At 44.5% G+C, this 20,484-nt stretch overlaps 1 protein-coding gene across 2 annotated transcripts in view; it reads right to left on the bottom strand.

The window, feature by feature from the left end:
* Nucleotides 1-58: 58 nt before the first annotated feature.
* Nucleotides 59-20,484, bottom strand: part of CHEK2 (checkpoint kinase 2) — a 39,416-nt gene continuing 18,990 nt past the window's right edge. For both annotated transcript variants that reach the window (XM_060170696.1, XM_060170697.1), the window contains 8 exons: nucleotides 19,355-19,408; nucleotides 13,305-13,366; nucleotides 11,686-11,785; nucleotides 9,905-9,991; nucleotides 8,744-8,907; nucleotides 8,402-8,517; nucleotides 7,298-7,383; nucleotides 59-642 (listed from right to left, as the gene is read on the bottom strand). In XM_060170696.1, coding sequence (XP_060026679.1) covers nucleotides 499-642; nucleotides 7,298-7,383; nucleotides 8,402-8,517; nucleotides 8,744-8,907; nucleotides 9,905-9,991; nucleotides 11,686-11,785; nucleotides 13,305-13,366; nucleotides 19,355-19,408 — 813 coding nt within the window. In that variant the 3' untranslated portion in view covers nucleotides 59-498. The remainder of the gene's footprint in view (nucleotides 643-7,297; nucleotides 7,384-8,401; nucleotides 8,518-8,743; nucleotides 8,908-9,904; nucleotides 9,992-11,685; nucleotides 11,786-13,304; nucleotides 13,367-19,354; nucleotides 19,409-20,484) is intronic.

Genomic DNA, 20,484 nt, shown 5'->3' with positions numbered 1-20,484 from the left:
AGCCTCCTCTTGGTTGTCTTCTAAATTAGGAAATGTAAAGGGACCACAATACCTCTCCCAGGGAGCCTCAAGTCTTGCTCTTTTGTGGGAAGACAATCTTTTTTGTGTCTTTGTTTCCCCATTTATAAAATTGCAAGGGAGCAGTAGGAAGAGGAGTGTTACCGAAAGAAGGCAGGACAGGAATGAACAGATATTAACTGATACCTACAAAGAACTTTAGAGGAATAAGATTATAATCAGAAATCATCAACCACTCCCCCAAATTTTAAATTTTTCAGCAAATTTAAATCTGAGCCTCTAATAAGTCTTCCAATCTTGCCTTACAGGAGACTTCCTGAATAACCCCTAGCTGTGTTTCTCTAATGCATTAAACATGGTCTTCATTATTAAATCTTCTAAAGGTGCCAGAGCAGATCAAGCTGAAACAAAGTATCTACTACATTATTCCTTACCAAAAAAATGTTAAGCAATCACTGCTAAAGAGACTATTCAAACTCCTTATCCTCCACTCATTTGACTCTTCAAACTTAGCCTACATTTAATGACCATGATCCAGAATACCTGGGCGGGAACCTGGGGCAGAGTCATCGACTTTTCTTCTTCAAAAAGCAAATTCTTAAATTTTCTCTTCATGTCCTCATCCTGTGAAGAAATGAAAAACATAAGTAGGCTGTGAATGAGGGAAAGAAAGCTCCTGAAAGGCAGGGCTAGGATGCCCCTGGAAACAGGGAAGTAGGCTAAGATGGGGATGAATGTGGAGAAAAGGGAAAAGTCTAATCAGCAGTCGGTGCTCAGTCAACACTGGCTGAACCAAACCCATACGCTTAAGAGCTCCGGGTGAATGTCTACTACTAGTAGACTGACTAAAACATAATGAGCAACTGTCACCTTTCCATTATATAACTATGTAACAAAAGGATTGGTTGACTAAAATATACTTACGGAATTACATAATTTCATCTGTGAAAACAAGGGAGCAAAGAAATAGTTGCTTATCCAAACCTGTCATATAAATTTATTTTCATTATATGATCCTTGAAAATCTGTGGTAGAAAATGCATTACACTATGTCGCAAAGCCCCATCAAACTATTTCAAATGGTTTCAAGTGTTTTGACTAGTGTTAAGGTAGGAGAGAATTATTAAGGACTTGGTAAACCGAAAGGTGATATACAAATAATAAAAATAGAAGTAATTATCATCAATAGAATATAGCTGAAATATGATAAAATCTTCTGAAAGAGCATTTTCTTGGTTTTCACTATATTTTAATTTCATTAGCAAATAAATTTTATTTTGCAAAAATCAAAACAAAACAAACAAAACTCCAGGTGGGTCAGAGAGAACCATAGACCTTAGCAGTCAATCTTTCAGAGCCAGCATCCCAGATCCTGAGAGATGGCGATCAGGAGGTCAAAGGCTGGGGTTGGCTCCATGCTGCTCCCCAGATCTTTCCAGGAGGTCCCCCCTCCCACTGCCAACAATGAGACCAGTTACCAGGGCCACCCTAACAAAGCAACCCTGCACCAGAGGAAAATTCACGCAGCAAGCACTGCACAAGTTGCCAGAAGGACTTCAAGCCCACAATATCCCAGAGCTAATGAGAAAAAAAAGTGAACAGGTGTTTCTTGCTGCTGGAGAGGGAAATGAGGGGTAGGGCAGGGTACACAGAAAACTCCTGCCCACCTCCATGAATAATCACTTCTGCAGGGCTCACTTCTGCATCTGGGAGCCCTGAGAGGTGACAGCCCTCCCTACCTTCAGAAAGGTGAAACACCCAGGACTAGGACTTGGGCTTTGGGGCCAGCTGAAAGCTGAGCTCAGCCACTCACAAGTAGCATGTGCAGAATACAGACCCAGAGCAGCCCACTTCCAAATCCTCATGTACTTTTCCATCCAACCCCCGCTCCACTCCTCCCACTACGCCAAGTGCACCATGGTGGGTGCGGAGAAAGGACCTAGGAGTGAAGGCCTTCAATATTCAGCAATTTGATGGATATAGAAAAATTAGTGCTCGAGGATGAATTCACCTGTTCTACATCTAGTAGCTAGAATCACCTGCTTCCATCACTGTTTATTGCATCATTCAGTGTAGCTCCCCACTGCCCAAGTGCCAAGTTCATCTGGATTCCACTCCACACTGTCCTCTAGGATCTCACTTCTCAGCAAGGCCACTCTCAAAGGTCCATTCCTTATTTCCTCTTACACCTGCTTACAGCCTCCGCCAGAAATGCCCTCTGTGCCTCCCTGCCCACCCACCTCCCTCATTCATTCAGTGAACAGTTGAGGACGCTTAGATGCCACGCACTGTAATAAGCACAGGGGCCTCCATATCAGAGGGACCCAACCAATGTTGAAAATGCTCTTCCCCCGTCGCTGTGGCAACTGAATTGTGATTGTCATGGCTGAACTGTGTGAGTTATGACTGAATTGTGCCCCCCCCAGACCCCATTTATATGTTGAAGCCCAACCCCCAGAATTGTGACTGTATTTGGAGACAGGGCCTTCAAACAGATAATTAAGTTAAAATGAGGCTCTTAGCTTAAATATAAGACATGACACCATAAAACTCCTAGAAGAGAATATAGGCAAAACATTCTGACATAAATCGTACCATTGTTTTCTTAGGTCAGCCTCCCAAGGTAATAGAAATAAAAGCCAAAGTAAACAAATGGGACCTTATCAAACTTACAAGCTTTTGTACAGCAAAGGTTTTGTTTGTAGTTACAAACAAAACCAAAGGACAGCCTACAGATTGGGAGAAAATATTTGCAAATGATTCGAGCAACAAGGGCTTAATTTCCAAAATACATAAACAGCTCATACAGCTCAATAACAAAAAAAATCAAACAACCCAATCAAAAAATGGGCAGAAGACCTAAACAGACATTTCTCCAAAGAAGACATACAGATGGCTAACAGGCACCTGAAAAGATGCTCAACATCGCTAATTACTAGAGGGATGCAAATCAAAATTACAATGAGGTGCCACTTCACACTGGTCAAAATGGCCATCGTTAAAAAGTCTACAAATTAAAAATGCTGGAGAGGATTTGGAGAAAAGGGAACCCTCCTACACTGTTGGTAGGAATGTAAATTGGTGCAGCCACTATGGAAAAACAGTATGCAGGTTCCTCAAAAAACTAAAAATAGTTGCCATATGATCCAGCAATCCCACTCCTGGGCATATATCTGGACAAAACTATAATTCAGGGGCTTCCCTGGTGGTGCAGTGGTTGAGAGTCCACCTGCCGATGCAGGGGACATGGGTTCGTGCCCCGGTCCAGGAAGGTCCCACATGCTGCGGAGCGGCTGGGCCCGTGAGCCATGGCTGCTGAGCCTGCGCGTCCGGAGCTTGTGCTCCGCAACGGGAGAGGCCACAACAGTGAGAGGCCCAAGTACAGCAAAAAAAAAAAAAAACTATAATTCAAAAAGACACATGCACCCATATATTCATAGCAGCACTATTTACAATAGCCAAACAACCTAAATGTCCATCGACAGATGAATGGATAAAGATGTGGTGCATACATACAATGGAATACTACTCAGCCATAAAAAAGAATGAAATAATGCCATTTGCAGCAACATGGATGGACCTAGAGATTATAATATGATATCACTTATATGTGGAATCTAAAATATAACACAAATCAACTTATCTATGAAACAGAAACAGACTCACAGACATGAAGAACAGACTCGTGGTTGCCAAGGGGGAGTAGGGGTGGGAGAGGGATGGACTGGGAATTTGGGATTAGCAGATGCAAACTATTATATGGAGAATGGATAAACAACAAGGTTCTACTGTATAGCACAGGGAACCATATTCAATATCCTGTGATAAACCATAATGGAAAATAATATGAAAAAGAATGTATACATATATATAACTGAATCACTTTGCTGTACAGCAGAAATGAACACATTTTTTTAAATATAAATTTATTTATTTATTTACTTTTGGCTGCATTGGGTCTTTGTTGCTGTGCACGGGCTTTCTCTAGTTGCAGCGACCAGGAGCTACTCTTCGTTGTGGTGGGTGGGCTTCTCATTGCGGTGGCTTCTGACGGAGCACGGGCTCTAGGCGCACGGGCTTCAGCAGTTGTGGCTCACGGGCTCAGTAGTTGTGGCTCACAGGCTCTAGAGCGCAGGCTCAGTAGTTGTGGTGCACAGGCTTAGTTGCTCCGTGGCATGTGGGATCTTCCCGGACCAGGGCTCGAACCCATGTCCCCTGCATTGGCAGGTGGATTCTTAACCACTGTGCCACCAGGGAAGCCCAATACAACATTGTAAATCAACCATACTTAAATATAATAAATTTTTTGTTTAAATTGGGCTCTTAGGGTGGGGCCTTAATCCATTATAGCTGATGTTCTCATAAGAAAAGAAGAAGACACCAGGGATGTAAGCACACAGAGAAAAGACCAAGTGAAGACACACAGAGAAGGCAGCCACCTGAAGGGCAATGAAAGAGGCCTCAGGAGAAACCAAACCTGCTGGCACTTTGAAATTGGACTTCCAGCCTCCAGAATTGTGAGAAAATAAATTTCTATTGTTTAAACCACCCAGTCAGTGGTACTCTGTTATGGCAGCCTGAGCAAAGTAATACTGCTATGTCATCCCCAGGCCACCCTGCCCTTAGACAGTCTCCACACCGTGTGAACTTGTGGGTACCAGAAGCCCTGTGGGCAGTCCTCATCCTGGGGATCCTCCATACTCTGTGCCTACCCCTATTACCACATGTAGCTCACTGCTCTGTAGTCAGGGTTGGCCGCCACCTGGACTGTGTATCCACAGTGCCTAACAGTGCTTGACACATGAGCTCCTTACCTGTCCTCTGAAAGCATGAATGAATGCATGAAGAGATGAAACCATGCAGCCAAACAGAAATGACCACAAGCCTATTTAAGCCTGTATTTAAAAGAAGTCATCAGTTGGGAATTCCCTGGCAGTCAAGTGGTTAGGACTCAGTGCTTTCACTGCTGGGGCCCGCATTCAGTACCTGGTTGGAGAACTAAGTTCCCACAAGCCATGGCACAGCCAGAAATGAAAATAAAAAGAGTCATCGGTAAGCAGTAATCTGAAAAAGGAGATCATTACATACCACAGATAGAATGTGTATCTGTAAATACCCTTCCTTTGAGATGTCTACAATCTATTCAAAAATGTGACATTGTAATATGCCTCCAAGTTAAGCAGGAAAAAATCCTCTATTTCAAGAAGTAAACATGGACTTCCATGGTGGCGGAGTGGTTAGGAATCCGCCTGCCAGTGCAGGGGACATGGGTGCATGCCCTTGTCCGGGAAGATCCCACATGCCGCGAAGCAACTAAGCCCGTACACCACAGCTACTAAGCCTGCACTCTAGAGCCCGCGAGCCACAACTACTGAGCCCGCATGCCACAACTACTGAAGCCTGCGTGCCTAGAGCCCGGGCTCCGCAACAAGAGAAGCCACCGCAATGAGAAGCCCTCGCACCGCAATGAAGAGTAGCCCCCTCTCGCCGCAGCTAGAGAAAACCCACGCACAGCAACAAAGACTCAACGCAGCCAAAAATAAATAAATTAATTAATTTTTAAAAAAAAAAAGGAGTGAACATGAGGTCAAAGGTGGGTATAAGGGATGCGCCCAAAATTGGACACTGTTAATAACAAAAAAGAGATCAGAATTCACATTCCAAACACTCAGTCCAGTGCCAGACCCATAAAACCATTTAGTTTCCTCAAAAACACTGAATTTTCCCAAAATGAAACCTAAACTGTCACCAGCAGGTGATTTTTGTGGGCACTTGGCATCCTCGTCCTCACTGAATGTTCACTCCGCCTTCTGCTGCAAAAATAAAATGTGGACAAAAGAGTATTCAAGTGAGACCCCTGTGGCAGGGTTTTCCTTAGTTGTTAACAATTTTGAGACAAAAAGTACAAGAAAAATAGGCTATGCTTGTTTGTACATTTTGGGCAGATGTAAACCCTGTTCCCAGGCCTAACTGGCAAGCTCTGTTTTCTTCAAGATTAACACAGCTCCTCTACCTCCATATCTGGCCCCCAAGAGTTTCCCTATTAAGGCCCATGAAAAGAGCCAAGAGGAATGTTTTCTTTTTCATCAAAATTAAGTCCCCACATGCAAAGGCACCCTTTATTCCAAATTCCTTTTCTCTAGGGTCCTGCAGTTTCAAATCTGTGTGGTCTATTAAGTGCTAAATCATCTGACAGATTTTTTTCTGGAGGGACTGCTGTTTCCAGGGCAACATCCCAAACACATATATCTACTTTTTGTTTCTTGTAAGGATTTCTCGTTCTCAACCTGAGCTGGCCTGAGCAGAACTGTTAGGTGTGGAGGGCTGGAAGAGAGAAAGAACGAGGACACTCTTCCCAGAGCTCCAGAAGCACAGTGCTGAGACTAGATGGCCCAAGGAGTTCCTGGACTAGAAATTCCCACAGTATGTGAGCCTCCAGCTCAAACAACCTGGTTAAGTCCCCCATCCCCACAGGAAACAGAGACCAAATGAAAGTTAACAGAAAGGCATATGGCTGTGCTAAAAGGAACTCCACTTAACAGAAGACCTGGCATCCATCAAAAAGCCTGCCCGAGGCCATAGTGAATTCTAACACCAAAGACTAGCCCACCAAAGCCACTAAGGACTTCCAACCCTGGCAGCTCGAATGAGATCAGTACATAATCTAATGGCAGCCACAACCCCCAGCAGGGACACAGAGGAAATGCAGACTTGAAAGGCACAGGTGACAATCTGCTAACGGCATGCTGACTCACCATGAACGAGAAGTGGGACCCCTCATGCCCAATCACTTGGGCTTCAGAAATAGCCAGATTCTACCCCAGCGAGGCTGCTCCCCTCCTCCCACCCCTGCTTCCCTGATCTAAGGTTGAAGATGGCTGGAACGCAGCCCATCCCGCCCGTCTGGGGTACGGTGTTTGAGAGAAGAGAAGGACATAGCTAGGGTGGAAATTTGGAGCTAGAACAATCTCTCAAAGAAGCACAATGGAACACAACTGAACCGCAGACACAGGGAAGCCAAGTGGAACCAGGACAGGCCATAAAGTGAGCTTGTCTATCCAGGTCAAGTTGTAAAGGTTGCACACAAACACGAGACACACCCACGCTCAGACCCACAGACAAACATACACATACCGACACACCTAAACCTCAGTCTTTAAAAATTGCATTAAACAGACCCAACAAAGCAAACGTATGTTTTCATCCTCTTCCCCATCTCTCAGGCACCGTTCAGGGCTGCCCGGGTATTTTAGGCTGGCAGGCACTGCCCCATACACACCTGAAGCCACGGGTGTCTTAAAGCTTCTTCTGTCGTAAAACGTGCCTTTGGATCCACTATCAACAACTTCTTGACGAGGTCCAGAGCTAAAGCAGTAAGATAATTTGGCAAATCACAGTGAGAAGGATAAAGGCATTAAATCAACAAAATTAGAGTATGCCAGAATCACAGGCCAACATCCAGAAAGAGGAGAGAGGGGCTGAGGTCATTGTGATCAGTAGGCACGGCCCCCTAATCCTCCCCACCCTGTATTTGTCCACATGCTCTAGAACACCAGGAACGACCATGATGCTCCCCAACACTCCCTGCTCAGACATCACAACCTCTTAGCTCTCCGTCCCTACTCTCCTTGCTGGACTCAAGTTCAAACTAATTAAAGATGAACTTCCCCCAGTTCTAAAACTCAGGATGTTCAGCCAACTCTCTCCAAGACCCACAGAGTGATGGTGAGAGCTCCTCGGCCAGCGAGAGCTCGCTCCTTGAAATCCCAGGCTTGGCAGAAACAAAACTTGACAGCCAGCAACAAGTGGAGGCTAGTTGTATATTGCAATATTATTCCTTAGACACTGTGACACTTAGCACAATCATCTGTGGTACATTGTTTTAGTTTTCTACTTTTTCTTTTGAGAATTACAAAGTTACCTTTTTAAATTCTAAAATACAAAGTAATTACATTTAGCTCTTGCTGTGCTTACTAATTCAAAGGAGACCTTGTAACTAAAAAGTTACCCATTATTTTGCACACTTAAATAGATACCAGGCACAGTGAGCATATTATACTTAACCCTCACAAAACCCCTTAAGGTAGGGGTTTATTGTGCCCCTTTTACCAATAAATGAAATGGAGACCCAGAGATGTTAAATAACTTGCCTAAGGTAACAGAGCTAGGAAGTAGCAGACCCGGGACACGAGCCTACATCAGCCTGGCTCTGGAGCCCAAGTTCCTAATAATTTCCTTTGCCTCTCAAATGGTGCAAAACTAACAATAGAAAATAAGAACAGGATTGACAGGAGAAAACATCACAGAATTTGAAAAGAAATTCCCACCACGGCACACACACATTCTAGCAAACCACAAGTTCTTAACCCTTTCGTATCCATACCCTTCTCTGAGACCTCTGACCAGACTTCAGGAATGAAGTTGCATTTTCCACTGGTGATCTGATCCTTCAGTGACACGTGAGTCTTATGCTCAGAGAAAGGTGGATACCCACTAAGGCTTAATATTGGTAGAGAGAGAAAGGAAAAGAAATCAAGTGGCATTCTCAGTGGCATTCATGGATACATCGATTTCTTTTTCAGCATCATGAAAAATTAGGTGTTGCTTTAAATTGATGGTCAAAATAAGTGACCTAAATTAAACACAAGCTCTCGACCTGGACACATTGCTGATTTCACCTAAATACCTCCAACCAGAGTCTGAAGAGATGAAAACTTTTTCTTACCAAATGAAAAGAATAACTCCTAAACTCCAGCAGTCCACAGCACGGTTATATCCAGCAGTCCCAAAAGAATTAAGAACCTCAGGAGCCAGGTAAGTGGGGGTACCACATAAGGTTCTCATCAGAGAGGTCTCCCCCAAAATCTTGGACTGCCCAAAATCAGTAATCTAAAGTAAGGACAAAAGGAAATCACTTTTAATGACATCATAAAATAAAGAGTAACACAGTCTGCCAGTCCCAAAAGACATGCAGATTAGAACAGTTCCTATCCTACGGTTCGTGCTGCCATTAATCTGGAATCTACACATTGATGTTTTGGTAAGGTAATTTTAAACTCTGCAAGTTATTTAATTTTGCTTAAATGAAAATTCCTGAGCCAAGGAACTTTAAGGCCCAGGTTTTCTCAACTTAGATCTGGGTTTTCTGTAACCTTACGAAAGGCTTATAACCGTAAACAGACACTCTAGAATTCTAATTAGTTATTCCTGGTTCTACTTAGACCCGGTTTCTCAACCTTGGCTGCACACTGGAATACCCGAGGAGCCTGAGGAAAATATTTACACCTGGGTGCCATCTACAGTGATTCTGAGGCGTAGGCTTGGTGTCACGGTTTGTTTGTTTTTTTGTTTTGTTTTTTTTTTTGCGGTATGTGGGCCTCTCACTGTTGTGGCCTCTCCCGTTGCGGAGCACAGGCTCCAGACGCGCAGGCTCAGCGGCCATGGCTCACAGGCCCAGCCGCTCCGCGGCATGTGGGATCTTCCCGGATCGGGGCACGAACCCATGTCCCCTGCATTGGCAGGCGGACTCTCAACCACTGCGCCACCAGGGAAGCCCTGTTTGGTTTTTTTTTTAAATCAACAGAGGAATCTAAAATGAAGCCAGGATTGGGAAGTGCTGTTTTAAACAGAGGAAGACGGGATGTGTTTCTCCCATCTAGACCCCTACTTCCTCCCTCTGAAGATGAAAGTGGCTTATACACAATGGAGCTCAATAAATGCTCATTACATCTGGATTGGAGCAATACCATCTGATCTCTAAAAGAATTGCTAAAAGTGGAAAGGTCAAGTTCTCTACCTTTTTATGCTCCTACTTTTTACTTGATGAATTTAAAAACAGTTTCTGAACAGAAATCTACTGGCCACATATAAAACATACATTTCTTACCTTTATAAGGCAGTCCTCTTTTTGAGATGAGAGTAGAACATTCTCTGGCTTTAAGTCCCGATGTATAATGCCATTTTCGTGAAGGTACTGCATAGAAAGACAGGCAAGACCCTTAGATATATCGAGTAGTATGTGAGTAGAGAGAGAGAGAGAGAGAGAGAGAGAGAGAGAGACACACACACACACACACACACACACACACACACACTTTACAGCTGGATGAAACTGTAAGCCATGTTACTCACAACCATATTCCCCCAAATCATAGAAAACCACTGGATAAATGGATTAGTGTTTACAAATTTGTTTGTAAGAAACTCTTTAAAAAAGTAGAAAAATGGGGCTTCCCTGGTGGCGCAGTGGTTGAGAATCCGCCTACAGATGCAGGGGGTGCGGGTTCGTGCCCCGGTATGGGAAGATCCCACATGCTGCAGAGCGGCTAGGCCCGTGAGCCATGGCCGCTGAGCCTGTGCATCCGGAGCCTGTGCTCCGCAACGGGACAGGCCACAACAGTGAAAGGCCCGCATACCGCAAAAAAAAAAAGTAGAAAAATGAAAAAGGCAACTTATGACAGTAGACATTTTACTTCACTCTTCAAAATAATAACTATCCCTTCATATTGGCAGAAACAGAAGATGTCAATTTCAATAATAAAAATGTAAATGGATGATATAAAATATTATGAGACCATCTTAAACTATAAAAATTCCACCAAAATAGTACATTTGGTTATTCCATCCCTGAGAATATTTTTAAAGGGACTCTGTAAAGTACACATGTGTAGATTATCTGTTTGAACACCCAGAGTTAACATATTCCTTGATGCAAAGATTAGTCTTTGAAAACTATGGCTGAAATAGAATGGTGATATTTCTTTGTGTATTCATTTTTATATACTGTCATATTTTTTTAGGAAAAATAAGTTTCCCACATCCACTGATCTGTACTCAATTCATCTTAATATTCTTGGTATAATATAAGGTTGGGAACAAACCATTAAGAGAGTAAAGCACTGATTAGGTATTTATGGGCTTCAATTTTCTCTGGATATCCCTCTGGCCTAGAGGAAAAATCCTCCAAGACACCTCCACTCATCTGGTGAAGCCCCCAGGGTGGGCACCCAGGTAGACCAGCCCCTGGAAAATCTCCCTCAATCCTCACCCAATGCAAGAGCTGCTCCCAATCACTGCGTCTCTTGCACACAGTAGGTTCTCAAGGGAAGAGGCCTTGGCAGGGAATCGCCACAACCAAATCTGGGTTGAGAAAGGGTGATGTTCTCTGAAGCATGCAGGGTGCCATCAGCTGTTCCTCTACCCAACACTTGCCCCGAATATTGAAGAGAAGGCAGAGCATGTCCTGCCCGCGTGCCTGCTACAGTTAACAAGATACTACATGTGTAAGAAACCCCTAGCACTGTGCCACAGGGGTGTGATCTGTCCTCATACCTGCCCAGCTCCCCCCTTGAGAGGTAAGGGGGATTTTTGCAGGGATCAGGCAGCAGTAGAGATCCCTTCCCCTCCAGGAATACCTCCAAGCTAAAGAGAGGCCATGTGGGAATGTGTTTATTTCTTTAACTTCGTTTTTTTTTACTCTCTTAAGCCTCACAGCAAGAGCTTTCTCATCTGAGTCAAAGGGGTGGGATGTTTTTGCCAAGAATGGAACAACCCACACACACACTCTGTTCTCTGGGTTTTTATCCCTGGTCCCTCATCTTCTGCCTAACTGGGAGAGTAACACTTAAAAGAAAGTACACTCTCAAAAGCAGCAAGGGCTTCTCTTACCTGCACAGCCAGGAGCATCTGGTAAAAATAGAGTTTGCATGTAGCTTCTTTCAGGCGCTTATTTCCGACCACCCTATCAAACAGCTCTCCGCCTTCCATCCTGAAACACACAAGCAAAGCAGGGGGTTCATTCCTGGAGGGAAACTCACTTGGAAGGAAGAGAATAACACAAACAAAGCAAACTCATTAAGACAAGCAAAGTGTTCATTCACTCGACTCCCATTTGTAAAAGCAGTAAGGTAATAAGCCTCATCCACAACAAAGATGTGCCCATTGGAAACTAAGGAACAAGGAAAGATGGAGGAAGAGCATGGTGGGAATTGCAGACGCTTGGGGAGCTTTTAAAAAATCTGATGCAGTAGATCAGAGGTGGGACCCAGGAGTCTGCATTTTTATTGTGCACCCCAGGTGGTTCTGAGATTGGTGTAGAGGAGAAAGCAGGAACCTACAATCAACTGGGGTCTGAAGCCCAGCTCTACCACTTCCCAGCTGTGGGACTTTGGGCAAGTTACACAACCTCTCTGAGCTTGTTTCTATCTCCTCAAAAAATGGGGATAAAATCCCACCTACCTTGATGGCTGTTGTAAAAATTAAGAGATAACTGATGTAGGTAAAGCACCTGGCACAGTGGAGATGCTTGGCAAGATTATTCAATCCCTCTGCAATTCAGTTCTCATTTCTGTAAAGTGGACCCAAAAACAGTAACTCACCAATAACTTGTAAGTAATCTGGATGACAGGAAAGTTAAATGAGTCAATCCCTGTGACGTGCTTAGAGCAGGACTTGGCTCATATTAAGTGCTTAATTAGTATCAGTTACTGTTATATTACTATTACTATTATTATTAAAATGTTTTAACTAGATCCAGTCAAATAACAATCTCCTATTTCATAGCAACAGATATTCCCTTAAGTACAAGGGCTGTCCAGTCTCTCCTAGTGCTATGACTGGGGCTGCTATTTACTCTATAATCTTAATGGTCAGCCAGCATAGCCACTGTTTTCCGCTCAGGAGTAAAGCCTTGTCTGTCTGCCATGACAGCCACTCCCAGAAACACTGCACATTTATGCAGAACGAACATCAAAACGGGTCTCTCCAGGAATGAGACAGGAAATTATTTTAATCACACCAAATAAACCTGCAAGAAAACCAGCACCTGAAAGATACTCAGGTGTCACCATGCAACCTGGTACTATGATCCCAAGCAGCAAGGGCCACCCAGGCCAGTTATTTCAGAGTAATAATATGCACCTGTGTTTGAGCACCTACTGTGCCAGGTGCTCTGCTGGGGGATTTCCAGCCCTCACAGCATTTGAACCTTATGCATCTGTGCCTGGGGCTATCATTATTACCCCAATTTAACACAGGGAATATGAGACTCAGAGAGGTGAAGTAAACTAACCCATGGGTAGACAGTCAGTCACCAGCAGAGTAAGATTCAAACACAAGCCTCAGATCCACATGCCTTTGGACACACTAGAGGGATTTTAGAATTGATACTAACCCCCCACCACATACATACACTGAGGGTCCCCAGGATGGATAAATGCAAGCCACCATTAGGCTCTTTGGTGGCTTATAAACGTTTAAATGGAAACAAAAAAAAGTTTACTACTCACAATTCCAAAACAATATAATAATCTTCGGCATCAAAAAAGTCTTTAATCTTGATGATACAAGGCTAAAAGGGGAAAAAAGAGGAAAAGTAGTGAGAAGCTCCCCAAGAGGAAAACCCCAAGAGCAGAACTCAGGACATCCACCCAAGGGGTCAAGGAGGCCCAGACCAGGCCTCTGGCCCCCTGCCTCGGTACACTGAATTCCACGCACAGGGGAAGGCAGAACACAGCACAGCTGGCTCCTGAGTGAGAAAATACAAGAAACTCTCCACCCCACCAAGCTGGTAAGAGAGCAGTTCACGCTTTGTATACAAGGCTGGTGCCAAGGAAGGGAGGCCAGTCTCCTCCCAGCCTTCCTCCTCACTGACCCCCAAGCACAAGGACTCGAGGACACCTAAGGAATCTGGGAGCCTAGCAGGTAGCATGAATAAAGGGAGCAGGCCAGGTGGGGAGCCCAGCCATCCTGCCAGACAGCAGGGCTATACAGCTCCAAGCAACTGGCACCACAGGGCACCCCATGTGAAAAGATCCTCCATTTTCCAAGAGAAGAGGGAAATTCCAGTTTCATTCGAACTCTACAGCACATCTGTGGGGTGGAGGAGAGAGACACACACACACATCTTTGGCTCATAGTTTGTGACCTCTGATCAATGCTGGGTGCATTTGCTGAAGAACAACAGAGAATAGTACTGTACTATTAAAATGCATATTTAATAGAATGATTTTATACTTGGAAAACACACCTATTGTTTTCATAGTACAAATGACTGACAGTAAAGCTAGTGGTCGGGGTAGAAAAATGATGTGGTGAGTATCTATTAGGGATATACACTCCCACCCAGCAGAGAAGAGGGTTGTGGTTATGTCTGAATTAAAGGGAAGGGCTTCCCTGGTGGTGCAATAGTTAAGAATCCACCTTCTCAAGCAGGGGACATGGATTCAAGCCCTGGTCCGGGAAGATCCCACATGCCGTGGAGCAACTAAGCCCGTGTGCCACAACTGCTGAGCCTGCGCTCTAGAGCCCACGTGCCACGACTCCTGAAGCCCATGTGCCTAGAGCCCATGCTCCACAACAAAAGAAGCCACCGCAATGAGAAGCCCGCGCACCGCAACAAAGAGTAGCCCCCACTCGCCACAACTAGAGAAAGTCCGCGCGCAGCAACGAAGACCCAACGTGGCCAAAAGTAAATAAATTTATTTAAAAAAAAAGAATTAAAGAGAAGAGAGCTGTAAGATTTTTACTTATTTATTTATTTATTTTGGGTCACAACCTGCAGCATGTGGGATCTTAGTTCCCCAACCAGGGATCAAACCCGTGTCCCCTGCCTTGGCAGCACAGAGTCTTAACCACTGGACCGCCAGGCAAGTCCCATCAGATTTTTAGATTTTAGATTAAAAAGAATAGCAAAACCTGCCAGAGTGATCTTGCTACAAAGTAAATTTCATCACTTCCATCGCTGATTAAAATCCTCCAAGTAGGGACTTCCCTGGTGGTCCAGTGGTAAAGAATCTACCTTACAATGGCAGGGGACACAGGTTCGATCCCTGGTAGGGGAACTAAGATCCCACATACTGTGGGGCAACTAAGCCCGCACGTCCCAGCTACTGAGCTCAAGCACCTCAACTAGAGAGCCTGTGTGCCGCAAACTAGAGCCCATGCGCTGGAATGAAACCTCCCGCACACCTCAGCGAAGATCCCACGTGCCACAACTAAGACCTGATGCAGCCAAACATAAATTAAATAAATAAATAATAAATAAATCTTAAAGAAAAAAATCCTCCAAGTGGTATCTCCCCATGATGAACTGTTAGACAGTGGTGAATGAAAGCCCCACAGCCTCCCCAGCATGATGGATCTTGGAAATACAATGCCAAGTGGAAAAGGCAAGAGTGGAAAAGGCAAGTCTCGACAGACATCAAAGAGTATGAGGTAGATTTAATTGTATGGGCAAAGTTTTTGTTGTTAAATTAATGGTGAGTTCAAAGGTGTTTGCTTTATAATTTACACTTATTTTACACATGTCAAATATTATATAATTTTAAATTATTTAAAGGAAGAAAGGGAGAAGAGTGAGGAGGAGGAAAGGAAGGGAGGAAGACAAGAAAAAAGAAATCCTTTAGCACCTTGCTGCCTAGAGGCTAAATTCCAACTTCTCAGCAGGGATTAGCAAGCCCTTCAAGACCCAGCCTCGTCCTGTCCCCACCCACCACCCCAGCCTCATCTCCTGCGACCTGTCCCAGAAATCCTCCTTTCCAGGCCACAAAACTCCCGGCCCACCTCAGATTCTCTCCCTGTGTCACACTTTTGCTCACACTACCCTCTAGGCCTGGTGACCCAGCCTTCTGGAACACTTGGCCTCAGGCATCAAGCCCCATCTCAAATGTCCCCCTTGGAACTGAGATCCACACTTCCTGCAGTGGCTGTAATCTGTGTTGCCCCACGAGGAAACTGACACCCACCACAAGTCTCCTTTCATTGCATGGGCTGAGTCAAGTCTTATTTATCTTTCTGAGACCAACACTCAGCAGAGCAGCTGGCACACAGGAGACACCCATATGCTGCCCAGATTAATACCATCAACATTAATAACAGACACACCACCCACTGAGCGTGAGCCCTGCCAGCCACGTTTTGGTCATGAAATAAACAGCCATGGGGTCAGGCTGAGAGCAAACCATTTCCACCTCTCCTTACCTATGATCATATCATAGTATACTTGGCTCTGCATGACCATTTGTTATTGTCACAATAATGGAAACACTGAATATGCACTGTAGTATTACATTAAGAGGAACAGAAAGGAAAGGAGAGCTGAAATTCTCATATAACAGGAAGGCAATGAGCTATTATCATTAATAAACCAAGAGAGAGCAGTTTATGTGTATTATGTAGAAATACAGAGGTAAATTCTTTAAAAATCACCCCAATGTTCACTGCAGCACTATTTACAATACCCAGGACATGGAAGCAACCTAAATGTCCACCAACAGAGGAATGGATAAAGAAGATGTGGTACATATATATACAATGGAATATTACCCAGCCATAAAAAGGAATGAAATAGTGCCATTTGCAGAGATGTGGATGGACCTAGAGACTGTCATACAGAGTGAAGTAAGTCAGAAAGAGAAAAATAAATATCGTATAATATTGCTTATATGTGAAATCTAGAGAAATGGTACAGGTGAACTTATTTGCAAAGCAGAAATAGACTCACAGATGTAGAGAACAAACTTATGGTTAGCAAGGCGGGACGGGGAGGATGGGATGAATTGGGACTGACATACATACACTATTATGTATGACGTAACTAATGAGAACCTACTGTAGAGCACAAGGAACTCTACTTAATGCTCTGTGGTGACCTAAACGGAAAGGAAATCTAAAAAAGAGTGGATATATATACGTATAACTGATTCACTTTGCTGCACAGCAGAAACTAACATAACATTGTAAAGCAACTATACTCCAAAAAAAATTAATTTTTAAAAAATTCTTAAAAAAAAAAAGCTGAGGGCTTCCCTGGTGGCTCAGTGGTTGAGAGTCCGCCTGCCAATGCGGGGGACACAGGTTCGTGGCCCGGTCTGGGAGGATCCCACATGCCACGGAGCGGCTGGGTCCGTGAGCCATGGCCGCTAAGCCTGCGTGTCTGGGGCCTGTGCTCCGCAATGGGAGAGGCCATAACAGTGACAGGCCCGTGTACCGCTAAAAAAAAAAAATGCTGCAAGAGTTTTAAAATGCAGGGAGGGAGATGCGTGTGATATTTTGATAAAATGAAAAGCAGAAGAAAAGACACACACATGGAAAAGGAATAGGAGATGAGAGGAAGGAATGGAAACTGCTTGGTCTGCTTGGCTTCATCACTGGCAGTGCCCTTCTGGGAATGGGTGGGGCTGGGAGCTGACAGAGCAAGAACAGGCCCCCACTAGATGGAGCCATCATGGTCTGTCTCCAGTCCCCACTATCTCCAGGGCCATGGGCTGCAGCTGTCATAGCTGAAAGTGTCTCTCAGAAACCAGAAGCCACCAACCCAGACCCTCCACTTAGGTCCTACAGGGCAAAGGGTAGGGAATTACTGATCACTGTCATTCCCTTAGTGTGTTCCCTGTGCTGAACCTTTATGAACACATCTCATTCAAGTCTCACACTGACCTTTGAGGTAAGTATCCTACTGTCTCCACTGTACAGATGAGGGAATAGAGGCTCTGCAAAGTGAAATGACATGCTCAGAGCAAGGATGGGAACCCAGGTCTGTCTTCCCACTACACTGAAGCCACATAAGAGGAGGGATGACCAAGTCCATCTGTGCTCACTGCCCGGAGCCTAGAAAACAGGCTGGCACAACAAACATTTGACAATTGATAAATCAACACCGGACTCCAAAGGCCAGGGTCTATTGGACTCTGCTAGGCTCTACTCATTGTCCCCAAACATCAAAACACATTCATGAGCCCATCTTTGTCCCCAAAGATGTCCCCAAACATCAAAATGCACTCATGAGCCCATCTTTAATTCCCAAGGGCTTCCAAGTGCCCCTGTCAATTGCCAACAAATACCTCCAAAGATCTCTTTTAGGGTTTTAAATTCCTCTCCTCTGAAGCGGACATTGGATTTGTATAAATGTTATGTTTGGGGATCTTCTGACATCAGAGAAAATTCTCTGAGGATTCTAAGTGTTTATCTTTGGGGGATGTCTGAAGCAACACCACCCCAGAAAATTAGAGGGCTCCTCTCTTTAACAAGATTCCAGATCCCATGGAAAAAGGAGGTGAATGCAGGGAAGAGGAAGAAGTTGCAAGGACATTAGAAGAAAGTCAAGCAGGAAGGTCAGCCACTCACATTCTTATGGGTTTTCGGATCCATCACGAGTTCTAAAGGAAGCTATTGAATTACTGTGTCCCTGTCATGTTGTTCTTAGTTTCTATTTGCTGTTAGGACGGTCTGAGCAGGTCAGAGAAGGGAGAAGAAACCTTTTGTTGTTCGGAGGTTAAGAACCAGAATCAGACAATCCTTGGCTGGACAGACTGAAGGTTTCATTTCAAGTTTAACTGCAGTGCCTACCTAGCTCAGGACTGCATGGGGGCCCATGAATTAATGACAAAACAGAAAGAATAAAAAGGAAGATGGGATCAGTCCCACTAGTACAACTTTCTCTTCTCACATCTTTAGGTTCTTTCCATTGAGACAAGGTCATCACTGCACAAAAAAGACAAGAACTATTTACACTCAATGAGGCCACAGGCACCGTTTAATCATCCAGGATGTTGTCGTACTTATTGGATACCCCTGGATTCATCTGATTTATTCCAACTGAGGTGAATGGAAATCGGCACCATCAAGAGGTATTTAGAGTTGTGAAAATTTCAGGTATAATTAAACAAAATGTATCAAATGAGCATTGTCTCCACAAACATAATCAGTTGATCAAGCACCCATAAGACATTATATTTAGGAGACTTACTGTGTCTTTTGGTCCAGAACTAACTCAGTGGAAATATCACATAATTGTTTAATCATAAAAATCTTTATAAAGTATTGTCCTCTCACGGGGAGGGGGAAGGGTAAGCTGGGACAAAGTAAGAGAGTGGCATAGACATATATACACTACCAAATGTAAAACAGATAGCTAGTGGGAAGCAGCCGCATAGCACAGGGAGATCAGCTCTGTGCTTTGTGACCACCTAGGGGGGCGGATAGGGAGGGTGGGAGGGAGACGCAACAGGGAGGGGATATGGGGATATATGTATATGTATAGCTGATTCACTTTGTTATACAGCAGAAACTAACAGAACATTGGAAAACAATTATACTCCAATAAGGATGTTAAAAAAAAAAAGTATTATCCTTTCAAAATTTCAGGGTAAAGGTCTTCCCAGCTAAATGATAGCTAAACACATGCATGCATGCGTACACACACAAACACACACGTACACACACACAATTAAGGAACCCAGGTTAATACTAGCTTTATTACACTGAAGTGCTTTGCACTCTCCCCATATTTTGACATAAATGAATTTAAGTATGGGTCATTGTTTATGGCAGTACTTACATGATTTAGTTTTTTCAAAATTTCTATTTCTGTTTCAACATTGAGTGCTGGATCCTTTGAAAAAAAACAACATTAGAGTTTATTAGTAATAATGATAACCAATATTCAGAAAATATTTACAGTTCAATTTAGCTGAGTAAAGGCTGCCTGGACTTCCCTGGTGGTGCAGTGGTTAAGAATCTGCCCGCCGGGGCTTCCCTGGTGGCGCAGTGGTTAAGAATCCACCTGCCAATGAAGGGAACACGGCTTCGAACCCTGGTCCAGGAAGATCCCACATGCCGTGGAGCAACTAAGCCTGTGCGCCACAACTACTGAACCTGCCCCCTATAGAGCCCGAGAGCCACAACTACTGAAGCCCTCATGCCTAGAGCCCGTGCTCTGCAACAAGAGAAGCCACCACAATGAGAAGCCCACGCACCGCAACGAACATAGCCCCCACTCACCACAACTAGAGAAAGCCCATGCACAGCAACAAAGACCCAATACAGCCAAAAATAAAAACAAATTAATTAATTAATTAATTAAAAAAAAAAAAAGAGGGCTTCCCTGGTGGCGCAGTGGTTGAGAGTCTGCCTGCCGAGGCAGGAGACATGGGTTCGTGCCCCGGTCCAGGAAGATCCCACATGCCGCAGAGCGGCTGGGCCCGTGAACCATGGCTGCTGAGCCTGCGCGTCCGGAGCCTGTGCTCTGCAATGGGAGAGGCCACAACAGTGAGAGGCCCGTGTACCGCAAAAAAAAAAGAATCTGCCTGCCAATGTGGGGGACATGGGTTTGAGCCCTGGTCCAGGAAGATCCCACATGCCGCGGAGCAACTAAGCCCGTGCGCCACAACTACTGAGCCTGTGTTCTAGAGCCCGCGAGCCACAACTACTGAGCCTTCACGCCACAACTACTGAAGCCCACCTGCCTAGAGCCTATGCTCCTCAACAGGAGAAGCCACCGCAATGAGAAGCCCACGCACCACAATGAAGAGTAAACCCTGCTCGCCACAACTAGAAAAAGCCCTCGCGCAGCAACGAAGACCCAACGTAGCCAAAACTAAATTAATTAATTGATTTTAAAAAAAAAAAAAAAGGCTGCCTGAGTTCCAAATTCACCACTATTCATACAGAGAAATCAAGGCGCAGAGG

Source organism: Lagenorhynchus albirostris, chromosome 14, assembly GCF_949774975.1.
Source record: "Lagenorhynchus albirostris chromosome 14, mLagAlb1.1, whole genome shotgun sequence".
In the NCBI taxonomy this organism is placed as follows: domain Eukaryota; kingdom Metazoa; phylum Chordata; class Mammalia; order Artiodactyla; family Delphinidae; genus Lagenorhynchus; species Lagenorhynchus albirostris.
Note: the sequence above shows the minus strand (reverse complement) of the source record. Positions and strands in the feature narration are given on the sequence as shown.